Here is a 21,508-nt window from a genome sequence, read left to right on the forward strand (position 1 = left end):
TGTTTCCCACTGGAATCTTTTAAGCCCATGAGTCTGCTGTAATGCAGGGAAATATTTTCAATATAAGACTTAGCCATGGTGTGGAGTTTCATTCTCTGTACTCTATGGTAAGTGCAGAGCTCAAACCTCACACACAGAGAGTTTTGTTAAAGCCAGCACTTTCAATCATGTTTATAATACAACTGCTTTGAACACTGGTGTTTTATACCTATACAGTCAATACTTCATGCAACTGCTAGGAAGTTATCTTTTCCTCAACAGGCAGATGGAAATGCAGAGAGGGCTCTTGGCCACCAAGATCTGAAGTTGCAAAACAGAAATATTGTAAGTTTTTGTTTTATATAAATCAATAACAAATGTATTTTCCCATTTGCCCTATTTATATCACTATTCCAGTCTCTTCCTGGGTTCTAAATGAAGTCTTTTCTGGAGAGCTTGGAATTAATGGCAAAATAACTGCTTTTTGATATGATCAGGATTAACATACATGACATTGATGCAGATGCCAAGAAGAAACAGTAACAAACTTGTATGGGCCCGGTATTTTTTTTATTCTTTCATGTTTCTTAAAACAAATGAATAATTATATTTTTACAACATTTGAGTAGTAGTTTGTTCTTCTGTAGACTTAATACAAGAACAATTAAACGCCAGCACCAAAATATCCTAATACTGTTTATTTTGTAGTGCAGATCTGTTTTAAATCTGGTTTACAGTGCAATCCTAATCATGTCTACACAGGATTCTGCTGAGTAGATTCTGCTGAGTTCAGTGGGGCTTATTATCAGGTAAGTAGCTATAGGACTGTAGCCTTCATTACTTTGTAGTATTTGTTGCATTTGATATTTAATATTCTTTTCCTGTCAGGGCGTTTTTGCCTATTCCCGTCTTCTTCTACTGTAACTTTAGCAAGACCAAATTTGTAATCTGAAATATGAGTGGATGTTAAAACTTGTAAAATAATATGAAAGTTATGTTCTCATCTTGATCCTTACCTCACCTTGGCTTCCTTAAATGGAAAGCCTGTGTTTTTTCCTTTTAATAAGTATGACTTTTTACATTTTTTCCTAAGCCATATACATTCTTGAAAGGAAGCATACTGAATATTTCATTTCAATATCTTTATGCAAACAAGAAAAGATCTAACCCAGTCAGAACTTTAATTAGCAGTTCAGTTCATGGCACACAATATAAATACTAAGGTTATTTTACTGTACATTTGACATTTTCAAAGATAATTGCAAAAATAAATGGAAAAAATCTGTTTCACTGAAAGGTAATGCATGCTACTGAAGTCAGGTGCTGTAAGGATTGCTAATAAGGTCCAAATCATCATCAGATTTCCATGCCTAAAGGTCTTGCAAGTCCTATCACTATAGGTCTGTTGAGAGCACAATAGTATTGATACTGTAATATATACATGGATTATGTTGTTTAATGAAGAGTAAAGAATGTGTTCTCCGACACAATTTTTGTTAGCACAGTATTTCACCATTAAAGCCACTGCTTTAGTGGAATAAAAAAAATTCATAGTGGGTATAAAATATTTTCAGGCAAGACAGTTCCAACCCTTTGGGAGAATTGTACTATATTTAAAAATGGGTCTTATTAAACCTGATGAGGACTTGCCTTGTAAAAATGCCACAAAGAACAGTACATATTAAGCTAATAGAGTTCTAAGCTTAAAATCAGTTTTGGTCGCAGCCAGAGTAGACCCATTGAATCAACTGTTGAAGTCAAAACCAGGGGTAGGAAAACTGACCCCCCCCCCCTAAAAAGTTTATCTTGATGGCTTCCCAAAGTCCCTGTAACCCCAACTTTTTTATCTGGTGAAAAGTTGCCACTCTTAGAGATCTGCAGGAATGGTGAATGAGCTTTGAATCACCTCTCAGGCCTGATACTTACCTGAGGAAATCAGAAGTTGGAATGGGAATTTGCTTTGAATCATGACTTCAACCATTCTAGGTCTGAAAACTGAGTGGTGTGGCTCCTGTCCCACCTGCCTACCATAGTCAACATTTATACAAATCCCCACCGATTTAATCAGTGCATGCCAAATGGTACTAATAAGTGGCTTGAAACCTCAAAATGCTGGGTTGAGCAACATAATTTATATAGTTATGCTTTTAAACTACTGGAATTTTCTAAACCAATGTGAAGGCTTTTATTTAATTCTTGAACTGGCCCTGCAACATTTCACTAGACTTCTAGATTGGTCTTATTACAATCCCTTGCTGATGCAGCCAGATACAGAGTGAAAACAAACCACAGACAAGACTTGCAAGTAACCATTCAATGTATGAGGACATGTACACTGGGAGGGACATAGAAATAGACTGATAGCTTTCCTATATGCTTTGGTTTGGAAGAGGAACCATTGTGATGATAGCTATAGCATACTTAAATTTGCCCAGGCTGTTATTAGTTGCTTGAAAGAAATGGCAGATTTTAAGGCTCCTGGGAGAACTTTGAAGAACATCTGGAGGACATTTACCCTAGCTTTTGTGGTCCATAGCCAATACAGTTCAATGCTTTTCTGACTAGGAAGTTGTGTACTGACGGCACCAGCTTTTGATTAAGAAACATATTTTAGTTATTAGAATTACAAAGTAAAAAAAAAATCCCTCAACTATTAAAATACCATTGTAATACTACACAAATCAGTTCCAAACTATGCACATGTTTATAATGAATATCCTTTGGAGTAGAGACAGGGGTAGTTTTCATAAGCATAAGAAATAGGTTGGATTTTGTAATGTTATTAATGAAGTTGGTAATAAAGTATACTCTTGCTACTAAAGTATACTCTTGCTACTATTTATGAAAAAAGCTAGTGATGAGTTACTGTACTGGATCCTTGTCACTTAATTACTGTTTTGTTTTCACACACTTTCTGTGGCAGCATCTCAAACAGGGATAGCATAGCTTCACCTGAGCAATGTAAACAGAATAGAGGCATGTCAGCCCAGATCTATTTAGGCAAGAAGAAAGGAAGCTGCTTTAAAATAAAATTTAGGGCACTGTGTTCTGGTTTCACAACTGAGAGAGAGAGAGAGAGAAACATTGATGTTACAGGCTGAGTATCCCTCATCTGGAATTCTAAAATCTGCAATACTCCAAAATCCCAAACTGTCCAAATGGCTGGATCAGATAATGAAACCTTTGCTTTCTGATGGTTAGTTGTGCACAAACTTTGTTTCATGGACAAAATTATTTAAAATATCATGTATACAATTACCATCAAGCTATGTGTATAAAGTGTATATGGACCATAGATGAATTTTGTGTTTAGACTTGGGTTCCTGCTCCAAGATATCTCATTATGTATATGCAAATATTCTAAAATCTGAAAAAATTCCAAAACACTTCTGGTCCCATGCATTTCAGATAAGGGAGACTCAACCTGTACTCTTTTAAAAGCATTTATTTCAGGAGAGGAAATGTGAGCACTGATCCTAGCAACAAATGATGAAGGATAAACTTGCAGAGATAAAGAAGGAGCCATAAATAATCCTTTTTGAAGTTTCCGCCTGCAAGAAATAACGTTGACAAAAGAAAAAAAAGTCTTGTACAAAGTCTCCTCCAGTTATGTCTAAACCAAATTAGGATATATACATTGTTTCTTCCAACAGAAGAATGCTGTTGCAAATATAAATGTGTTCAAAGTCCGCTTGGATAATGCTATAATACAGATGCTTCCTCCATGACTTCAATCCATCTTGAAAGAAAGAAAGAAAGAAAGAAAGAAAGAAAGAAAGAAAGGATTAAGTCTTACAAAATATTTCTAATAAGACCCATATCCACATTAAAGTATTAACATATATAGACTTTGTGGGTCTTTTAAAAACTTGAAGGAACGTGAATCATTTTTTTTTACCACTAGCTTTTCATCATTTCTGTTGTGGTTGGAAAACCAAATGTCCTCCCCATTTTGCATTACTGTCTTTTACTGTGGATACCAAAGTGTATAAAGATAAATATACTGGTAAATAAATTTCAGGCTGCAGCACACACACATATAGAACTACCCTGCAGACCTCTTTTGTATAAATGCCTTTGACACCAGTCCAAATGTTAGTCCAGCTACAGACTCAGTGAAACTTACATAAGTGTTAAATTATTAAGTTACCATTAATACAGTGTATTTACTCTAGCTGAGATTAACAATTAGATGTAGGCCAAAGTTGGGAATCCCAAGGCCCTAGCCAGAATCATCAACGATGAGAAATGCTGAGACTTGTAGTTCAACAACATCTGGTTGACTACATGGTTATCAATATATTTTAAAAATCTAATATGCCACACAGGTGAAAAATGGAAAATTATTTTCAATAATTCATGTTAACATAATATCTGTATTAAGTGAACCAAAACAGCACAAAAATGCACATTAGCAGATCTTTCCATGCAGCAAAGTGTTACTAAGCTCTCATTCCCACTACCTTTTAAATCAGATAGTGAATCAGTTTGAACCGGTTCAAATGAGCCTGGCTCCCACTTAATACAAATCGCTGAAGCAATTCCGCGAGGGGGCCCATGTGCTAGACCCATTTAACCCGTGTCTTTTTGATGTTGATTTTTTTCTGCTGCTTTTTCGATACATCGAATCTGCGCAAGTGTGAACCACATGTGGATCGGAATTGATTCTTTTATGAATGGGAACCACAAGTGGATTATTTTGGAGGGAAAAATGCGATCAGGGCAAATGTAGTGGGAACCATGCTCCGATTCAGATCCACACACCAATTTATCTATAGTGGGAATGGGGCCTCCAATCTTGTTCCGTATCAGAAATTCACCCTCATAAAACTCTCTAATCATCAGAGCAATCAAAAACATCCCAGATATCTTGCCATGGCCAAGCAACTTCTATTACTGTGTTAATGCTTGTTGCATTCTCTGCATCAGAGTGATACTAAGGAAGGTTTATACAAAAAGCTGTTATATTTGTTCAGTAGCATTCAAAGAGTTTTAAAAGCAGGGGAGCACATTAGAGGAGTGAGAAGCATTGTAAGCACTTTTCCAGTGGTTAGTATGTTATCATGGGCAGGTTAACACCCAATACCTCTGTGCTGAATTGTTATCCTCTGCTCGGAAGCTATAAAACAGAGTTTGCTTGTGGTAAAGGTGGAAAACTGCATCCGTATTCCTGTCATCCTTTTCTGGGGCAATTGTGAAGCCCAGCAAAGGCATACTCTCTGTGGCGACTTTATCCTGAAATCAGTCCAGAAGGGGAAAATGGGACTTTAGTGGGAGGGCTATATGCAGGGATTTAAGTTTTCTGGAAGAGAGAGAAAGGATTCCACTATATGAATTTGTTGCTGTTAGCAACCCTCAAGTTGACACTCTGGATGAAACATCTCCAAGCCCTCTATCCCCCAATGCTCTGCTTAGGACTTGTAGATTCAGGCCCATGACCTCCCTGATTGAGTTTATCTATCTGGTGTGTAGTCTTCCTCTCTGTCAGCTGATCCTAGCATTATTGTCTTTTCCAATGATTCATGCCTAATCCTGATGTGACCAAAGTATCAGAACCTAAACTTGATCATCTTGGGTTCCAGGAAGAGTTCAGGCTTCATTTGTTCAAGGACCCATTTATTTGTCTTTTTGGCTGTTTACGAACATATGAATGGGTAGGATGGATTTCTGTGCCTGATCTCAATGCCAGTGAAATAGAAACAAAGGTATACTCCTAACAACTTTAGAGATTTCTCTTCTGATGATCCTAGGGAAGTTAATGGCATATTGTAATGATTACACAATACTTCAATTTAAATAAACAAACAGGGTTAGTACCAGACTTTTTTGTATGCCAAGCACACTTTCCACTTCTGTCTTGTGATACAAGAACCTACAGAAGCCTGAGAGAACTCTTTTCAACTAACAGACTTTACCTCATTTGCTGTATAGGTGTAGAGCACTTTGCCTTTGATAACAAACCACAGCTTCTTCCAATGCCTTTTCCCCCTCTTGCATCTGCTGAGATAGCCACTGATAGAAGAACCCTCTCCTGAAGCAGACACCTGGAGCAGATATGAACCAAGCATCTCATAAGAACAAATGTTTTGGAATGGGGCACACTGATTTAAATCATCATGAATACTTTGTTGCTCTTCTTGTTGTTTCTCACCTGTGGCAACCCTAAGGCAACCCAACATGGGATTTTTCTTGGCCAGATTAGTTCAGAGGGGGTTTGCTATTGCCTTCCTCTGAGGCTCAGAGAGTATAATTGACTGAAGTCTCCAAGAATCTAAATCATTTTGGCTTACCAAGATGAATTTTATATAGCTTATATAGGCCCTCTACAGACGTGCCTTTAGTGCACCCCCATCACATGCAAGGGGTTGGCCGAGGGCGCACCGCCTATACTGGCTTCACTCCTAGCACGTGACGGGGGCGTCAAAATGGCAGCAACCAGTACACCTGGGCGCCGCCATTTTGACATGATGGATGCTTAGTGTCCGCACATCCCGTCATTATGATGCTGCAAATGTGCCACAAGAAGAACCCGCTTTTTCAGGGTTCTTTTTGCTCCGCGGGGAAGCCCCGTGGTCTGGAGGCTGCAGCTTCCCCACGGAGCAAACCAGGGTGGCGGGAGACCGTCCTTTTTGGGCGGTCTATATCCCGCCATAGTTTTCCATCCTGATATTTATGTATTTCCTAAAAAAGCATGCATATTGTATGAGATAATTACTAAACAAATAACATTAAACATATCGTTTTGAAATGAAATGGATCCTGTATACAACCTAGAAGCGTAATCCAAAGCTTTTGCTCATAAAGCCATATATTCTGCCTGACTGTATCTAGCTAGACAAGACAGATTTCTGTTTTCTATCTCTCTCATGTACAAGGTTCCTAAGAAAGACTATATACTTAAGACAATAGAATTCTTATCAGAATTGATAGAAATGCACTGACTGACTCTGGCTTCAAAATGTAAACTCAAAATGTTATAACAATATATGATAAATATAATATTTTATGAGTCAAGGATAACTAATAGGGGAAGATAGGACTATATCATAGTTAAGATCAGAAAGAGCAGGAGAGTCCAGATTGGAAGCAAGGGAAGGCGATATAAACAAGGAAATATGATCACTCTAAAGATGGATGGACATTAAGCAGAATGAAGGAGTGTTGATTCTAGTGAAGAATATTATACAAAATATATAATAGATGGATAAGATATATAAGATATATATACTCAACAAGAAACTAGGAAAGAATAAAGATGGACTATAAGATAGGAAAACAAGGAGATCAATCAAATATAAGAGAATTGAAATTAGAGTTAATAAATCTGTATAGCAAACATATGGGGATAGAAGCCAATCTACTTGATGTACTTGACTTTTATTTCTGGACTTTCTTGGACCTTATTCTTTTTGCCTACAGTAAATTTGTTATTGCTAGTTAATATACTTTTGAAATGTATGAAAGAGTTGGAATTGGACAGTTCCAAAATAGAGAGGTTCAAGTCAAGAGTTCAACATTTGAGTAGACAAGTCAGCTTTGAGTAGACAATTAAGCTATGCTTTGTACACTTAGTAGGAGAAATGTCCAAATTATTCTAATATAAGAATTATATTGGGCCCTGATCTGCCCTCTGGGTCTGGCTACTTACCAAATTTATTGTTCAAATGTTGTCTCCAAGACTTTCGTAAACTTTCACCAACACTTTTATAATTTTTAGTTTTGGGAAAAACCTTTATTTTTCTCCCTTAGAATGCCTTTCCAGTTTCTAAATGGATTGATGGATTTCTCTGCAATTTTTAAAATTATAAGCAATATATAGGTGACATATCTCACAACTACAGAGTTCCTACTGGTTCAATTTAGCTTTTATTTGTTGGAAATAAAGAAAATGACTGTGCGCTTGCAAAGGGACAGTAAAGGTACAGCTAAATAGTTATGGTTCATCCAATGTATTCACTCTTATTCTTCTCTGCTGGGTAGCTTCCTTGCCTCTACTGACTTTACTTTCACTTAGACACCTCTCTTTTAAGTAGTCAGTAGTAAGAGACTCCATCTTTTGTCTCTCCCAAATATGTAGTTCTCTTTTCAACGAAAGCAGTCTTTGGTTGCTCATTCCCAAAACTTCCATACAAGCTAACACTGCTCCTGTTTGCTTGTAAAATTAAAAGATATTTATACCAAAATACACTGTACTTCAACACAGCAATGTATATAATGTGCTCTTTAGCTTGAGGCTCAGTGCTATTTTGCAGTAGGCAACATTATTTGGACAGGTACATACTGACCTCTTGTGGTCAAATAGGAGTAATAGGCTTCATTTTTCTAGATTTCTCTTTTGAAATATTACCATTGGACAAGTGAAAAATAAAATATAGTTCCAAATGGGTGAAGAGACTGATATATTCTTTTAAAATATTTTTCATTGGAATGTGCAAACCTCTATTTTTGTCCCCCTTTTCCTCCAACTTCCATGTCAGAAAGGGACTTAATCCCAAAGGCACCCCTTAGTACAGGAATTTTTTGTTGTTTTTATCTGCCCTTGAGTCGACCTCAACTCATAGAGAACCTGTAGATGAGACATCTCCAAGACCCCTAGTCTTTCACTGCTCTGCACAGGTCCTGCAGGCTCTGATTGAATCCAAACATCTGCCATCTGTGGTCTCCCTCTCTTTTTACTGCCCTCTATCTTTCCTAGCATCAGTCTTTTCCAATGATTCATGCCGTCTCATGATGAGGACAAAATATGACAACCTCAGTTGAGTCATCAAGAATATACTTTGGTAAAATATGCATCACACAAACTGTGTACAGACCATGCTAGTTCTGCAATACAGAAAATTATGATTAATTGGTTTTTATAGCAAGATATCCCATCTTTTTAGCTTCCTTGCCTTTTTTCAGGCATCCTTGATCCTACCTCCAAAAGAGCTGAAGGGATTTTCTTTTGTCTTTTGAAAGATGAGTAGTGGATATTGTGGAAGACAGAAGAGAAGGCACTGCCTGACAGTCTGGATGAACTTGTAGGGAAGCTCATGCTCATTGGGCGTTCTGTGATAATTGAAATCGAAAGAGGAAAATATTAATTGATACAATGGCTGTCCTTGATTTATATGTAGGTATCTAATTCCGCCTCAAAACATTGCATTATTTTTAAGTGTGCATTTATGATCTATTTTCTAAAGTATTTGGGGGAGCATACAGTGACCTAAATTGAACTGATAACTGCAACTAGAGTAGACCTAAATCAATTGGATTTACACAAGTGCCAATTTATAATAACACAATAAATTCAAATGGTTTACTCTAGGTGGGACTAGGAACTAGATTTACATCATGAATTACCTAATTTTATTTTCACAGTAGCTCTGGGAAGTACACTAAGGTAGGAAATTGTGACTAGCCTAAAACCACCCAGCAAGATTAATTCCTGAGTAAGGATTTGAACTCTGGTCCCTTAGTTCAAGGGAAGAATTCTTTCTACACTAACACCACCACACTAGCTCTCTAAACTCTACATGTGAAAGCCCATTTAATCTGATCAGTGTATAGCAAAGTTGATTTGATGCTCATGTTGCATTTAAAAAACAAACAAAAACCCTATTCAATAATTAAATTTTTTTGTCATATCCTGTTGGATACAATGTACCTACTGGATAACATATCCATTTCACAGCCCAGCTGAATGTGCATGTGTGTATATGCTCGTATGCACATGCACTTGAGGGCAGTCCCTGCTTTCAGACTGACACCATATGAGGAGGACACTGAAGCTGAAAAATCTGTGCACCCCCACTTTAAATCTAGGGATGGAGAGGACTCACCTCTCCTTTTCAGTTCTGCATAGCAGCCATTACAAACTTTTGCTAGTCGGTCTTTGAGGTACTTTAAAGGATACTTATTTCTGGAACAGTTTCGGCAAATAATCTACAAAAACAAGATAAAGTACACATAATCTATTTTAGAATGAGCCAGTAAGATAACAAGCAAAGCTGGAAGTAACTATTTCAGTCCATTCCCAGTACAGGACTATATCCAATCTTGATCAATCAATGCAGCTTGCAATTCAGCAAATACAAGGTACATGAAAAAGAAGATAAGCCTTGAAATGACTCATTTATGCAGCAAACCAGAGCCCTGTCTGTGTGGGCCAAATAAAATGTCCTTCTCCCATTTCTAGAAGATCCAGAGCCCTCCATTGTGATGCCAGGTGGTTGTTTACAACATGTCCCACTGAGCCATGGTGAGTTGCTCTGAGGGTAGAATGAGGGGTCCAGCCATGTGATTGTCACTGGACACCTTGTTCTGATCTTAGAGTGAGTGATTCACTGTGGTAGCACAGCGGGGCATGCATGCAAACAGCTGCCCACTATTGCAACAGAGTGCCCCAGACAACAGGGGAACATTGGGGAAACTCTGGGGTCAGAATACTCTGTGAATTCTGGCCTGTGTGGACCCAATCTAAGTCATTTTTATTCTGTTTATTGAATATACCTACTTGACACCCTTCATAGGAGCCATCAACCATGTCATTCTGTATAATGAAGTGACGTCCAGCTCATCATCTTCCAAAATGGATGGCAGTAAGACAGCCCCAGCATTATGGCAGAGGTTTGCCTCTTTGTGGGCCTCTTTAAATCACCATACAGATGACTGATGGGCAGTCACCCTGTATCTGCTAACCAGGACTGGTGTTACATTAGGCAGAATGGGCAACTGTCTCAGGAGTGGGTAGCAGCCATTGCTGCTGGTGCCCTTCAACCCTGATGATTCTTCTTGCCATTCTTTTCTGCTCAAAGGCTGAGCTGAGTGGGCCACAAGCCTGCCCTCATCCTCTATGTGGCTCACTGCCACCAGGTGTCAAGGAGAAAGTTAATCCTATTGCCAGTACTGAACAGAGATTTAATTGGCAGCCTACTCAGCTTCTCTGTAAGAGAGAAGGACACCACCTTGTCCTTCACCTGAGACAGCAAGATATCTTAGGCTAGCCCTTATCTAGATGAAACAGAAGGTAAAGTTCTTATGAAAGTCTTGCTGTCTGAAAACTGAATTCCCTTCCTTGTCATAACAAAACTATTCAAAGACTTAGCCTTGTTAGTCCTTGAACAAAATAACTACAAAGAAATATTGGAAAAAGAATTAGAATACTGTATATCCACAAACTTCAGTCCATCTACAGTGGGGTGAACAGAGATAATGGTTTCCTGGCACATTACACATACTATAACAATAAACACCCCAGTGTCATGAGAGCTCTCCTGGCCAGTTTATCGCATCTCCTTTTTGTTTCCCAGCAGCATCGCACTACATTCCAATAACTCCCACCACCATTCATATGGCTACCTACTCACTTTGGTTTTAGATAATATCTTTTCTCCTACCTTTGCCAAGCAACAACCATTGTTAGAACTGAACTTGCATCTTCATCACCATACGCACAAGTTTTGCATTTCTGTTGCTATTCAAACATGCAACCAGCTCATTTACTGTTATAAAGATCCCTTTGCATAATAAAAATGTGTTTGATAGAAACAGTCAGCGATTCTCTTGCTAAGGAATCTGAAAAACACCTTGTTTTTAACAGAAATTTACCTTTCCGCAAGCATGGCAATGATGTCGCCTCAGTGTGAGCTTAAAGTCACAGCCACAGTTCATGCACATCATGACATGTGAAACAGGTACCAAGGTTGGAGGCCTCTCTCCTAAAGATATTCCCAGTCTTTCCCTCAGCTGAAAATAAAATACAAAATTTGAATCTTTTATTAGCTATACATTTCTGTTGGGTGTGTCTAATGGGATTCAATGATAGTCTGAACAGTTAGATACGCACAGTGCATGTGCCACCTAGTCAGAGGGCTCTTGTTTCTTGGTCTCACTTGCAGTGGCCACAGAGGGGAATATAATTTTCCTCCAAGGCAGTACTTTGCACATACATTTGTGTTTGTGTGTGCTTTATAGCACTGTATGTCTGCTAATACAGTACCATTTCAGAAAACATGATGCCACCCAGAGCAGCGTCTCTGAACAATGTAAACACAGACAGTGATATCTTGGGAGGAATTTTTCCACTTTCACAAGGGGTCAAAGGATATTGGGATTAGCAAAGGTGTAATTCCTGGACCAACTGGAACACTCATTGCCAGAACTATCTGACAAATACTTATTTTCTTTATATCCTGCCTTTCTCTCAATATGAGACTCAAGGCAGTTCACAATTCTAGTTAAAACAAACTGCAATTAAAACAATGTATCAACACTGTCACTTTTCTACCTTTATTATTACATGAATAAGAATATTCTATCCAAATGTCCCCACCTCTCAAAATGTGAAATGGTAACAGTTCAGCTTATGAACATTCTTGAAAAACATGAAGGTATTTCCCAGGATACTTTGCATGCTCCAACTGAATGCTACAGCATTGAAATCATTTTGCACAAAGCTGGATTCTATATATGCAATTTGGAGCCTGGCATTGCTCAAAGGGGGTAATTAGGGTAGGATTATATTCAGAAAAGAAGAAAAGTTTGGAAGATACACCAGTGTAAGTACTGGATATCTCCTAGAGAAACTCCCCTTGGCTATGCAGTGGCTGCTGGATGTCATTGGGTGTATCTCTGTTTGCCAACCCAAACTTATATAAAAACCTTATAAAAACAAATGAATTTCTAAAGATATTGGTTTTTTTTACCAAAATTTACCAATTTTGACTAGTGATGTACCATTTAAACAATAGCAGAAAGATATTTCAAAATTTATCTGACAAGAGACCTAGAGTTGGATTTGAAATTTTACAAGATGGAAAACAGAGAGGGTTCCCAAATGCAAGATTATATTTTTCTATTTAGTTTAGTTAAAGGACTGAATAAATTTGGAGAAAAAGTGATTACCACAGTTGGAAAGGTTTGATTTGAGGTTTGGATGTCATGGTTTTCTCTGGTATGATAAGGTAAATGCTGATTTTGATAATCACTATATCAGAAAATCTTTGCTAAGTAAATGGAAGAAATACAAAATAAGTCCTAAAATGCCTTTTTGGATCTCTCCCCTTGATGCTTTATACGGAAGAGAATTGGTATTTAAAGACAAATGGATAACTTATTGAGATCTTTTAATGTTCGAAAGGGGGCATTACAAACTGAAAAAAAGTGAAGAATTGAAGTCAGATGGACATAAATTTTAGTGGAACTTTTACAGACAAATATCTGAGAGTTTAAGGTGCACTGGAAGTAACAAAATCAGAACTTCAAATACAATTGTGTACTGATGAGGAGCATTTAATTGCTAAGATATATAAATTTAACACCAAAGAGACTTTCCAAGATGTATAAACGTTCCACTAACATATGTTGAGAGTGTAATCTAAAAGAGGCAACCTTTTATCATATGTGGTGGACTTGTGCTAAAGTGAGAAAATATTGGACTCAACAGATAAATTTGATTAGAGAAAAGTCTTTGAATAGTTTTTAAAAAGAGTGGGTATTCATAATTGGTTTCATGAGAAAACATTGACAAGGAAATAGCAATGTTAGGATTTGAAGAATAGTAGAATGGTATAACATGTATAAGTATATTTAATATATGTACTTAGAAAAAGTAGAATCATTTTCTATTTACAGCCATCAGCTAGTAAATTGGAAGTCATATGTCTGCTTCTTCTTCTTTTTTGTTGTTTGTGCACTTTGTAGGAGTAGTTAATTTTGGATGTATGGGTGTTTTTTTTGGTAGATTCACTGTATATGTTGATTTATATGATCAAAATTTATGTGTTATTAATTTTCTTTTAAAGAGAATCTCAGGGTTTTATTGTTCACATTTAGGCAAATCTGCTTTACTTTTTATGATTTCTTGTGAAGTAACATGTCTATATAAGACAGCCACAAAGAGATAACATAGACATGAATAAATCATGACTCATTCATTTTGCTGCACGTACAAAGAAGAGTATGTGATTGTTCACATGCACAAAGATTATACCTAGGTAGGAATTCATATGTAAAACAGTACAAATGATCACTTTGGTATGTTTTAGGATATACAGCATTTCTATCTATCTACCAAGAAAGAGACACACATGGAGGTCAAGTTAATTTCATTAGTTTCTAAACTTGACGTTCATTCCAGATTTTTACTGCATGTACACCTTTTTCACTGTTTTGTTTCTTTAAAAAATATAGGGGAAAATGTTCTTGGCAGTTTGCTATGCACAATAGTGTGTATTCAAGTAAATTTATGATAATAGTCAAAGACCTCATTCTATGTCTCACTGATAGGATGGTAGGGATTCAACACACAACTTTTTATGTAATGGTACCATGATGTGGAACTCCTTGATGGAGGTTAGATCTCTTCAGATGGGCATAACAGATCATACTGTTCCAGTCATTTAATGTTATCAAATGTTGCTCTATAATGTTAATGTCTTATTATTAATTTTACTGACCTGAATGGGTTTTTTGTTACTGTAATCTTACAATGCTTTTAAATATTATTATTTGATTTTTATATTGCTTCAAGTGAATAGCAGACAAAGGAGAGATCCACAAATTCAGCAAATATATAAATAAAATACCTAGAGAAAAGGATACCTGTGTAGGAAGAAATATACAGTATATTTAAATACTGGATGCAGAAATACACAATTGTGTCTCCAGTACAATTATAGTAGAACATTTTATTTTTGAATAGTTGCAAAACCTCTTCCAAGTCAATAATATTAACAAGTTTTAGAGAAGCTTGTTTCATTGTTTTATGTTGGTGCTCACTTTATGGTGTGATGTTATTTTAATGTCTTGGGAGCTTATTGCACACACATTTAACTTGACTGCACCCTAATGGATACAGCCGGGATGAGGTATGTAGGCAGGAATTATCGCATGTAATTCACCGCCAATTTCCCCAGCCAAGTACAGCCCAGCTGTATCCCGGCTCCCAGACACGCTTTGGAGGCTGCTTTTCAAACTGGAGCTTTCTGACAGGGAGCCGGGATGCAGCCAGGCTGTACTTGGCCAGCAAAATTGGCAGCAAATTACATGTAATAATTCCTGCCGCATCCTGCTTGCATCCCATTAGGGTTCAGTTGGGTTATATGTGCGTGCAATATGCTCCTTGGTGTGTTACAACTAATACAATTAAAATTAAACATTTAAGGTACAGCCAATAAGGGTTGCTGGTGATTCACATAGTCTACCCTCAATAATATCATCCACACATCAGTCTTAAACTATCAGTGCAATGCAATGCAGACAGTTACTTGATAAATGTTTTCCAGAAAGAAAGGGCCCAATAATGTGATCTCATTCCAGCATAGCACCTGAGTCTTCTATATTGTAATGCCTGATTTAAAAAATCCTTGGGAATCATAGAGAATTCTGCCAGCAACCTCAGCAGTATGAATATTTAACACACATGTTCTGATGACCTTTGTTGTCTAGCTTTGGCAGAAGAATTTACATGGAGAAAAAAAAAATCTAAATGCCTTGCCATGGGGGACTCCTTTTCTTAAAGCCATTCAAATAGGTCAGAAAACCAGCTAGGATCAGCTCTTACTTCAACACTGTTGTGAAATCCAGCTGCACTGTGAGCCCTGTAGTCATCTGGGATGCTTCTGCTGATACAGCTGTACCACTCATCCCTTTCAGAACACGAGCTGTGGAGGAAAAAATGCAGCAGTTTCATCAGTTAGGCCTTGCTCTTTCTTTATGACTAGATTGGAGATTAGATGCAATTTTAAATTCATGGCAATCTGTCAATATGCCTTTCAACAGGGAAATTATAAATGTAGCCGGATAGAAAAATATGAAACACAAACTCAGATCTTTTGCAGACTGCTCATTAGAGGTCACTGTTGCACTATGAAACTAGAACAGACCACACTTAGGAGAAAGTTCTACTTTTCTGTATGTTTGTGAGACCACTGATCCAAACAAGCCCTTAAAGCTGCTATTTGTCTAATGAATACCATAAAAAGCAAACTGTAGTTACTGGAAGTGATGGTTGTGGTGGGAACCGATGGGTAAAAACAGAATCATGTATAGGTATAGGAATACTCTCCCTCCTCAGTGTCATAATTCCAATTCAAACCATTCCCATCTGATCCACCCAGTTGCATTTGCTTAAAACACACACACACACACACACACGAGAGAGAGAGAGAGAGAGAGAGAGAGAGAGAGAGAGAGAGAGAGAGAGAGACCTAATGAGAAATCTCCCGCCTTCTCCTCTGCTTGTGAATCAATTGGTTGTTATTTCTTGCTTAGATCACAAAACTCCACTCTGTTGAATGCTTGATTTATCATACTGGTGCTCCAGTAACTTGAATTTCAATGAAATAGGAGTCACACCTTGTGGATTGAATATCCTTGAAATTGTTTAGGAGTAGATAAGAATGAAGGAACATTTAGCATACTAGGATGAAGAATATCTATAAGGGAGAGGAACTTTCCCCATGATCCTGCCTATGCAGCATTCCTAATTCTATCTAATTTCCATGAGCAATATGTATAACAGGCCATTTAAGATGCTTTGAATTTAGAATTGATTGTAAACAGTCTCTAGGAGTTTGCACAGCATTAGTTTTATAGAATTCTAATAAGGTAAATTGTTTTGGGTGACAAAATTTGAGCAGAATGAGACCCATAACAATGATAATAAAATTAAATTTCTCCATGCTAAAACCCAACAATTCTATAGTTGGACAAAGATCTAAATGATGAAGCTAAATTGAAATGAAGTATCAAAATGAGGAGAGAGAGAGCCAGCAATGTGTAGTGGTTTGAGTGATGGATGATGACTCTGGAGATCAGGGTTTGATTCCCTGCTCTGTCATGGAAACCCACTAGGTGACCTTGGGCAAGTCACACTCTCTCAGCCCCAGAAAACCTTGTAACATGTTCACCTTGGTTCGCCACACGTCAGAAATGAGTTCAAGGGACACAATAACTAATACCTAAATGATGAAGGATTCTGGTAAGCTTGGCCATGGCTCTTCTGTGGTGTGCAATTCTTGGATCTCTTACTTCTGTGAAGCCTTTGTCCTAAAGATAACAGCTCTTAGTTTCTACGGAAAGCTAGCACTAGCATCATTGCTGGGCTGACTGCATCTCTATGGTGATCACTCTGTATAGACCACACTGTACTAAACAAAGGCATTTGAGACTAGTATATCTTTTGAGGGAGAAAAGCAAGAGCTGATCAATGATGCTTAACTGAGACTGAATCCCCACACCTCCATGAGCGAGCACTTAACTGTGAAAAACATCAGCTGCTATAAAGCTCAATGGCCCTGATGGCAAAAGAGGTCCCAAAGGCACAGATGTAATGAGATAAGATACTGTATATTCACCTTTTGTCCAAGGTGTCCAGCCTTATTTATTTTCCACATTCTTCCTTTTCTCTTTACCTCTTTATCCCTATTTGCAAGATGGTTTTGATCTGAAAAACCCTACTGTCACATATTAATGTTACCCAACTTGTTTCTGCCTCAAATTCTGTGGCTTTTTTGACTGCTTAAGAAACAAATATTTAACAGAGAAAATACCCACCTATCTAACATGCAGCTATATGCTAAAAAAACCTCCACTTCCTGCATTTCAGTTGGTCACATAGTAGAGCCCTGCCATAAAAAGCTTGGCAACCCAACTTGTACTTGAAATTAATGCTAGCTACAATCTGTAAATATAAACATAAATTTTGGAAATGGAATTTATATAAAAACTTCTCACTAATAGTGCTCAGTTGTGTAAGCATAGCCATAATTTTGAACTATGAAAGGTAGGAAAGAAAAAGAAAAGAAAAACAAATGAGAATAAAAAACATGGAAGGACTTGGTATCAGTCAGTAAGGCCTAGGCAGTCAGTAATATCAGTTGGATTTATATGTGAGTAAAAACCATCCAATCAACATGAGTAACTGCTGCATAATACTCTGCATGAGTAAATGCTAAGATGATGTATGGCACAAAATATTGATAACCTACTACAAACTTGAATGTATTTCAACTACTGGTTTTGAAAAAAAAAGACAGAAAGATCCCCCAAACCGGTGGTGTGTTTTAATGGAAGTTTAGCCAGAAAAGGTGATCAAGGATTGTATGCCAACAAAAGCCTGGTCTTCAACAATCCCTTTCACTTGCTTTCTGCTCCAATAAGAAGTAGGTGGAAGTATCAGAAATTGTTATATTTCATAAAAGTGGAAATTAACAAACAACCAATACCCATGGCTGCCTCTTTGTGTTCTCTTCTGTATAAAGAGCTAACTATATGAAGAAAGGGATGCAGCTTTTAGGGATGGGGACTGGACAGCTCTGGATCTGTGTGCCAGAGCCTCCAAAACTGCAGCATAGCTACCTCCAAAACTACAGCATAGCAGTACAGAGAGCTTTGCCATGGCCTCTTTGGGACAGTCTGTTTGTTGTTTTGTTTTTGATGATGGATATAGACCCTAAATGGAAGCAGAGGGACAGACAACAACCACACAGCAGCTGGCACTGGGGAGCTATCAGTGCAGCATAGGAACAAGCCATGAAGGGACCCAGTTAAAGGGCTCAGTGTCAGAGCAGCCTGAAGATAATTTTACCGAATGACCTCTTGCTACACTAGCTAAAGGACTGTGATTACAGAGAAGTGCCTGGTCGTGATATTGTGTCTGATGGGAAGACTAAGCACAAAGCATCTCATTCACATTCTGCAAAAGAGCTAATTCTGTGGTCAGTGAGCTAAATAACAAAGTGGAGATGGTGACTATGCTAAGTGCTAGATAAGCCACCAGCTGACTTTCCAGTGTTCTTCAACTTGCGAAGGGAGGGAGGGAGGAAATCTATTTTTCTTTTCTTTTCTTTTTTTTAATTTAAAAAATCTGCTTCTAATGTGTTAGGTCTGTGAGTTCCTAAGGCCTTTCTACTAAAATGATGCCAGTCATTTTCAGCTGCATAGAATCATAGAGTTGGAAGAGACCACAAGGGCCATCCAGTCCAACTCTCTGCCATGCAGGAACTCTCAATCTAAGCATCCCTGACAGATGGCCATCTAGCCTCTGCTTAAAGACCTCCAAGGAAGGAGACTCCACTACACTCCGAGGGAGTGTGTTTCACTGTTGAACAGCCCTTACTGTCAGGACGTTCCTCCTAATGTTGAGGTGGAATCTCTTTTCCTGTAGCTTGCATCCATTGTTCTGGTTCCTGTTCTCTGGAGCAGCAGAAAACAAGCTTGTTCCCTCCTCAGTATGATACCAAGTATTTAAACAGGGCTATCATATCAACTCTTAACCTTCTCCAGGCTAAACATCCCCAGCTCCCTAAGTCATTCCTCATAGGACATGTTTTCCAGACCTTTCACCATTTTAGTCGCCCTCCTTTAGACACGATCCAGTTTCTCAATGTCCTTTTTGAATTTTGGTGCCCAGAACTGGACACAATATTCCAGGTGGGGCCTGACCAAAGAAGAATAGAGTGGCACTATTACTTCTCTTGATCTAGACCCTATAGTTTTATTGATGCAGCCTAAAATTGCATTGGCCTTTTTAGCTGCTGCATCACACTGTTTGCTTTCTACTCATTTCTGCTTCATGAGAAGAATTTTCTGGAGTGCTGCTGATTTGTTTTTTTCTATAATGTAAGCATGCACTCTTTTAACCTATCAGAATTTAATTCCTTGTAGTGTCAGAATAAAATCACAGTAAGTGAGACAAAGGGGAGATGATCAAGCAAACATGATTCTTCTTCTGCTCATAATCTTCTATAGCCCTCGTCTAAAAAATTTTCTGTTTCCTCCTGGTTCTCTGGATGAACTCTCTACACTTCTGAACTCTTCCAAACCTGCAACTTGCTCTCTTGATCCAATTCCTACTCATCTTCTAATTTCCATAGCTCTGTCTCTTCTGCCCTCGCTTCTCCATATCTTCAATCTCTCTCTCTCTCTACAGGCTCCTTCCCTTCGGACTTTATACATGCTCTCATTTCCCCAATTCTGAAAAAACCTTCTCTTGACCTCTCCTCTTTGTCTAGCTATCGTCCGATTTCTCTTCTTCCCTTTCTTTCTAAGGTCTTGGAACGGGTTGTTTATTCTCGCTGTCTTGAGTTTCTTGAAGCCAACTCCATCCTTGATCCCTTTCAGTCTGGTTTCCGCCCAAGGCATTCCACAGAGACAGCTCTCACTAAGATCTCGAATGACCTTTTACGGGCCAAGGCTAATGGCCTTTACTCTGTTCTCATCCTTCTTGATCTGTCTGCAGCCTTTGACACCGTTGATCACTGTCTCCTAGTTGACATACTCTCTGACCTTGGGTTCTCAGACTCTGTTCTTGACTGGTTTAGATCTTACTTGTCTGGCAGATCTTTTGCAGTAGTTGCAGGAGGTCAGACTTCTTCTCCTGTTCTCTTATCTGTTGGAGTTCCCCAGGGTTCTGTTCTGGGTCCCCTTCTGTTTTCTCTCTACACACTGTCCTTAGGAAAACTCATCAGCTGTTTTGGTTTTTCCTACCATCTGTACGCCAACGACACCCAGTTGTATCTTTCCGCCCCTGACCTTTCTCCAAGGCTTGAACAGCAAGTTTCATCTTGTCTCACAGCTGTCTCACAGTGGATGCGCCATCGGCGTTTGAAGCTCAACATGTCCAAGATGGAGCTTCTTGTCTTTCCTCCTAAGTCCACCCTTCAACACTCCTTTTCTGTCTCTGTGGACAATATTTCTATTCAACCAGTCCAGCAAGCCCGCAGTCTTGGTTTTATCTTTGATTCTTCTCTGCCGTGTATCCCTCAGATCCAGACCACAGCCATGGCTTGTAGATTCTTTTTATACAACATTGCCAAAATTCGACCATATCTCTCCGCCTCTTCTGCCAAGATCCTGGTCCATGCCCTAGTGATCTCACGACTTGATTACTGTAACGTCCTCCTGGCTGGGCTTCCTCTTTCTCACCTCTGTCCTTTAATTTCTGTCCAGCATTCAGCTGCATGCATTATCACATCCGCCCACCGCTCTGACCACATCTCTCCTGTGTTGGCATCCCTTCGATGGCTCCCCCTCCCTTTCTGTATTCAGTACAAGCTCCTGCTGGCAACGTTTAAAGCCCTCCATGGGCTGCCCCCCTTATTTATCAGACCTTCTTTCTCCTCACCTTCCCACTAGGGCCCTCCGTTCTGGTAGTCAAAGTCGGCTGTCCCAGCCCAGGATTTCCTCTGCCCCATCTAGGATTCGCCCCTTTTCACTTGCTGCCCCTCACTCCTGGAACCTTCTTCCCTCGCGAGCAAGAGCCATCACTTCTTTAACCAGCTTCAAAATGGAGTTGAAGACCATCCTGTTCAGAGAAGCGTTCCCAGACATTGCGTGATTGTCACTTGCTATCTGATGTTCTTTTCGTTGCCTGTTTTATTGAACCATTTCCTGTATTGCTATGTGTTTTATTTGTATTATCCTATCATTTCTTAGATTGTACGCCATAGGCAGGTTTACTCTTTTATATTTGTTGTTTTTATGTACAGCACTGTTCAAATCTACAGCGCTATATAAATAATAATAATAATAATAATAATAATAA

At 38.5% G+C, this 21,508-nt stretch overlaps 1 protein-coding gene across 3 annotated transcripts in view; it reads right to left on the reverse strand.

Moving 5' to 3' along the window:
* Positions 1-493: 493 nt before the first annotated feature.
* The window catches only part of FGD5 (FYVE, RhoGEF and PH domain containing 5), a 205,799-nt gene continuing 184,784 nt past the window's right edge, over positions 494-21,508 (reverse strand). For 2 of the 3 annotated variants that reach the window (XM_089520869.1, XM_089520859.1), the window contains exons 15-21: positions 15,524-15,623; positions 11,569-11,706; positions 9,801-9,903; positions 8,897-9,027; positions 5,895-6,023; positions 5,066-5,214; positions 494-3,718 (exon numbers count right to left, since the gene is read on the reverse strand). In XM_089520869.1, coding sequence (XP_089376995.1) covers positions 3,682-3,718; positions 5,066-5,214; positions 5,895-6,023; positions 8,897-9,027; positions 9,801-9,903; positions 11,569-11,706; positions 15,524-15,623 — 787 coding nt within the window. In that variant the 3' untranslated portion in view covers positions 494-3,681. The remainder of the gene's footprint in view (positions 3,719-5,065; positions 5,215-5,894; positions 6,024-8,896; positions 9,028-9,800; positions 9,904-11,568; positions 11,707-15,523; positions 15,624-21,508) is intronic. The other variant, XM_089520879.1, reaches the window with a different exon arrangement.

This window comes from Sceloporus occidentalis, unplaced genomic scaffold (genome assembly GCF_023333645.1).
Source record: "Sceloporus occidentalis isolate IW3139 unplaced genomic scaffold, rSceOcc1.0.p SCAF_1, whole genome shotgun sequence".
NCBI lineage: Eukaryota > Metazoa > Chordata > Lepidosauria > Squamata > Phrynosomatidae > Sceloporus > Sceloporus occidentalis.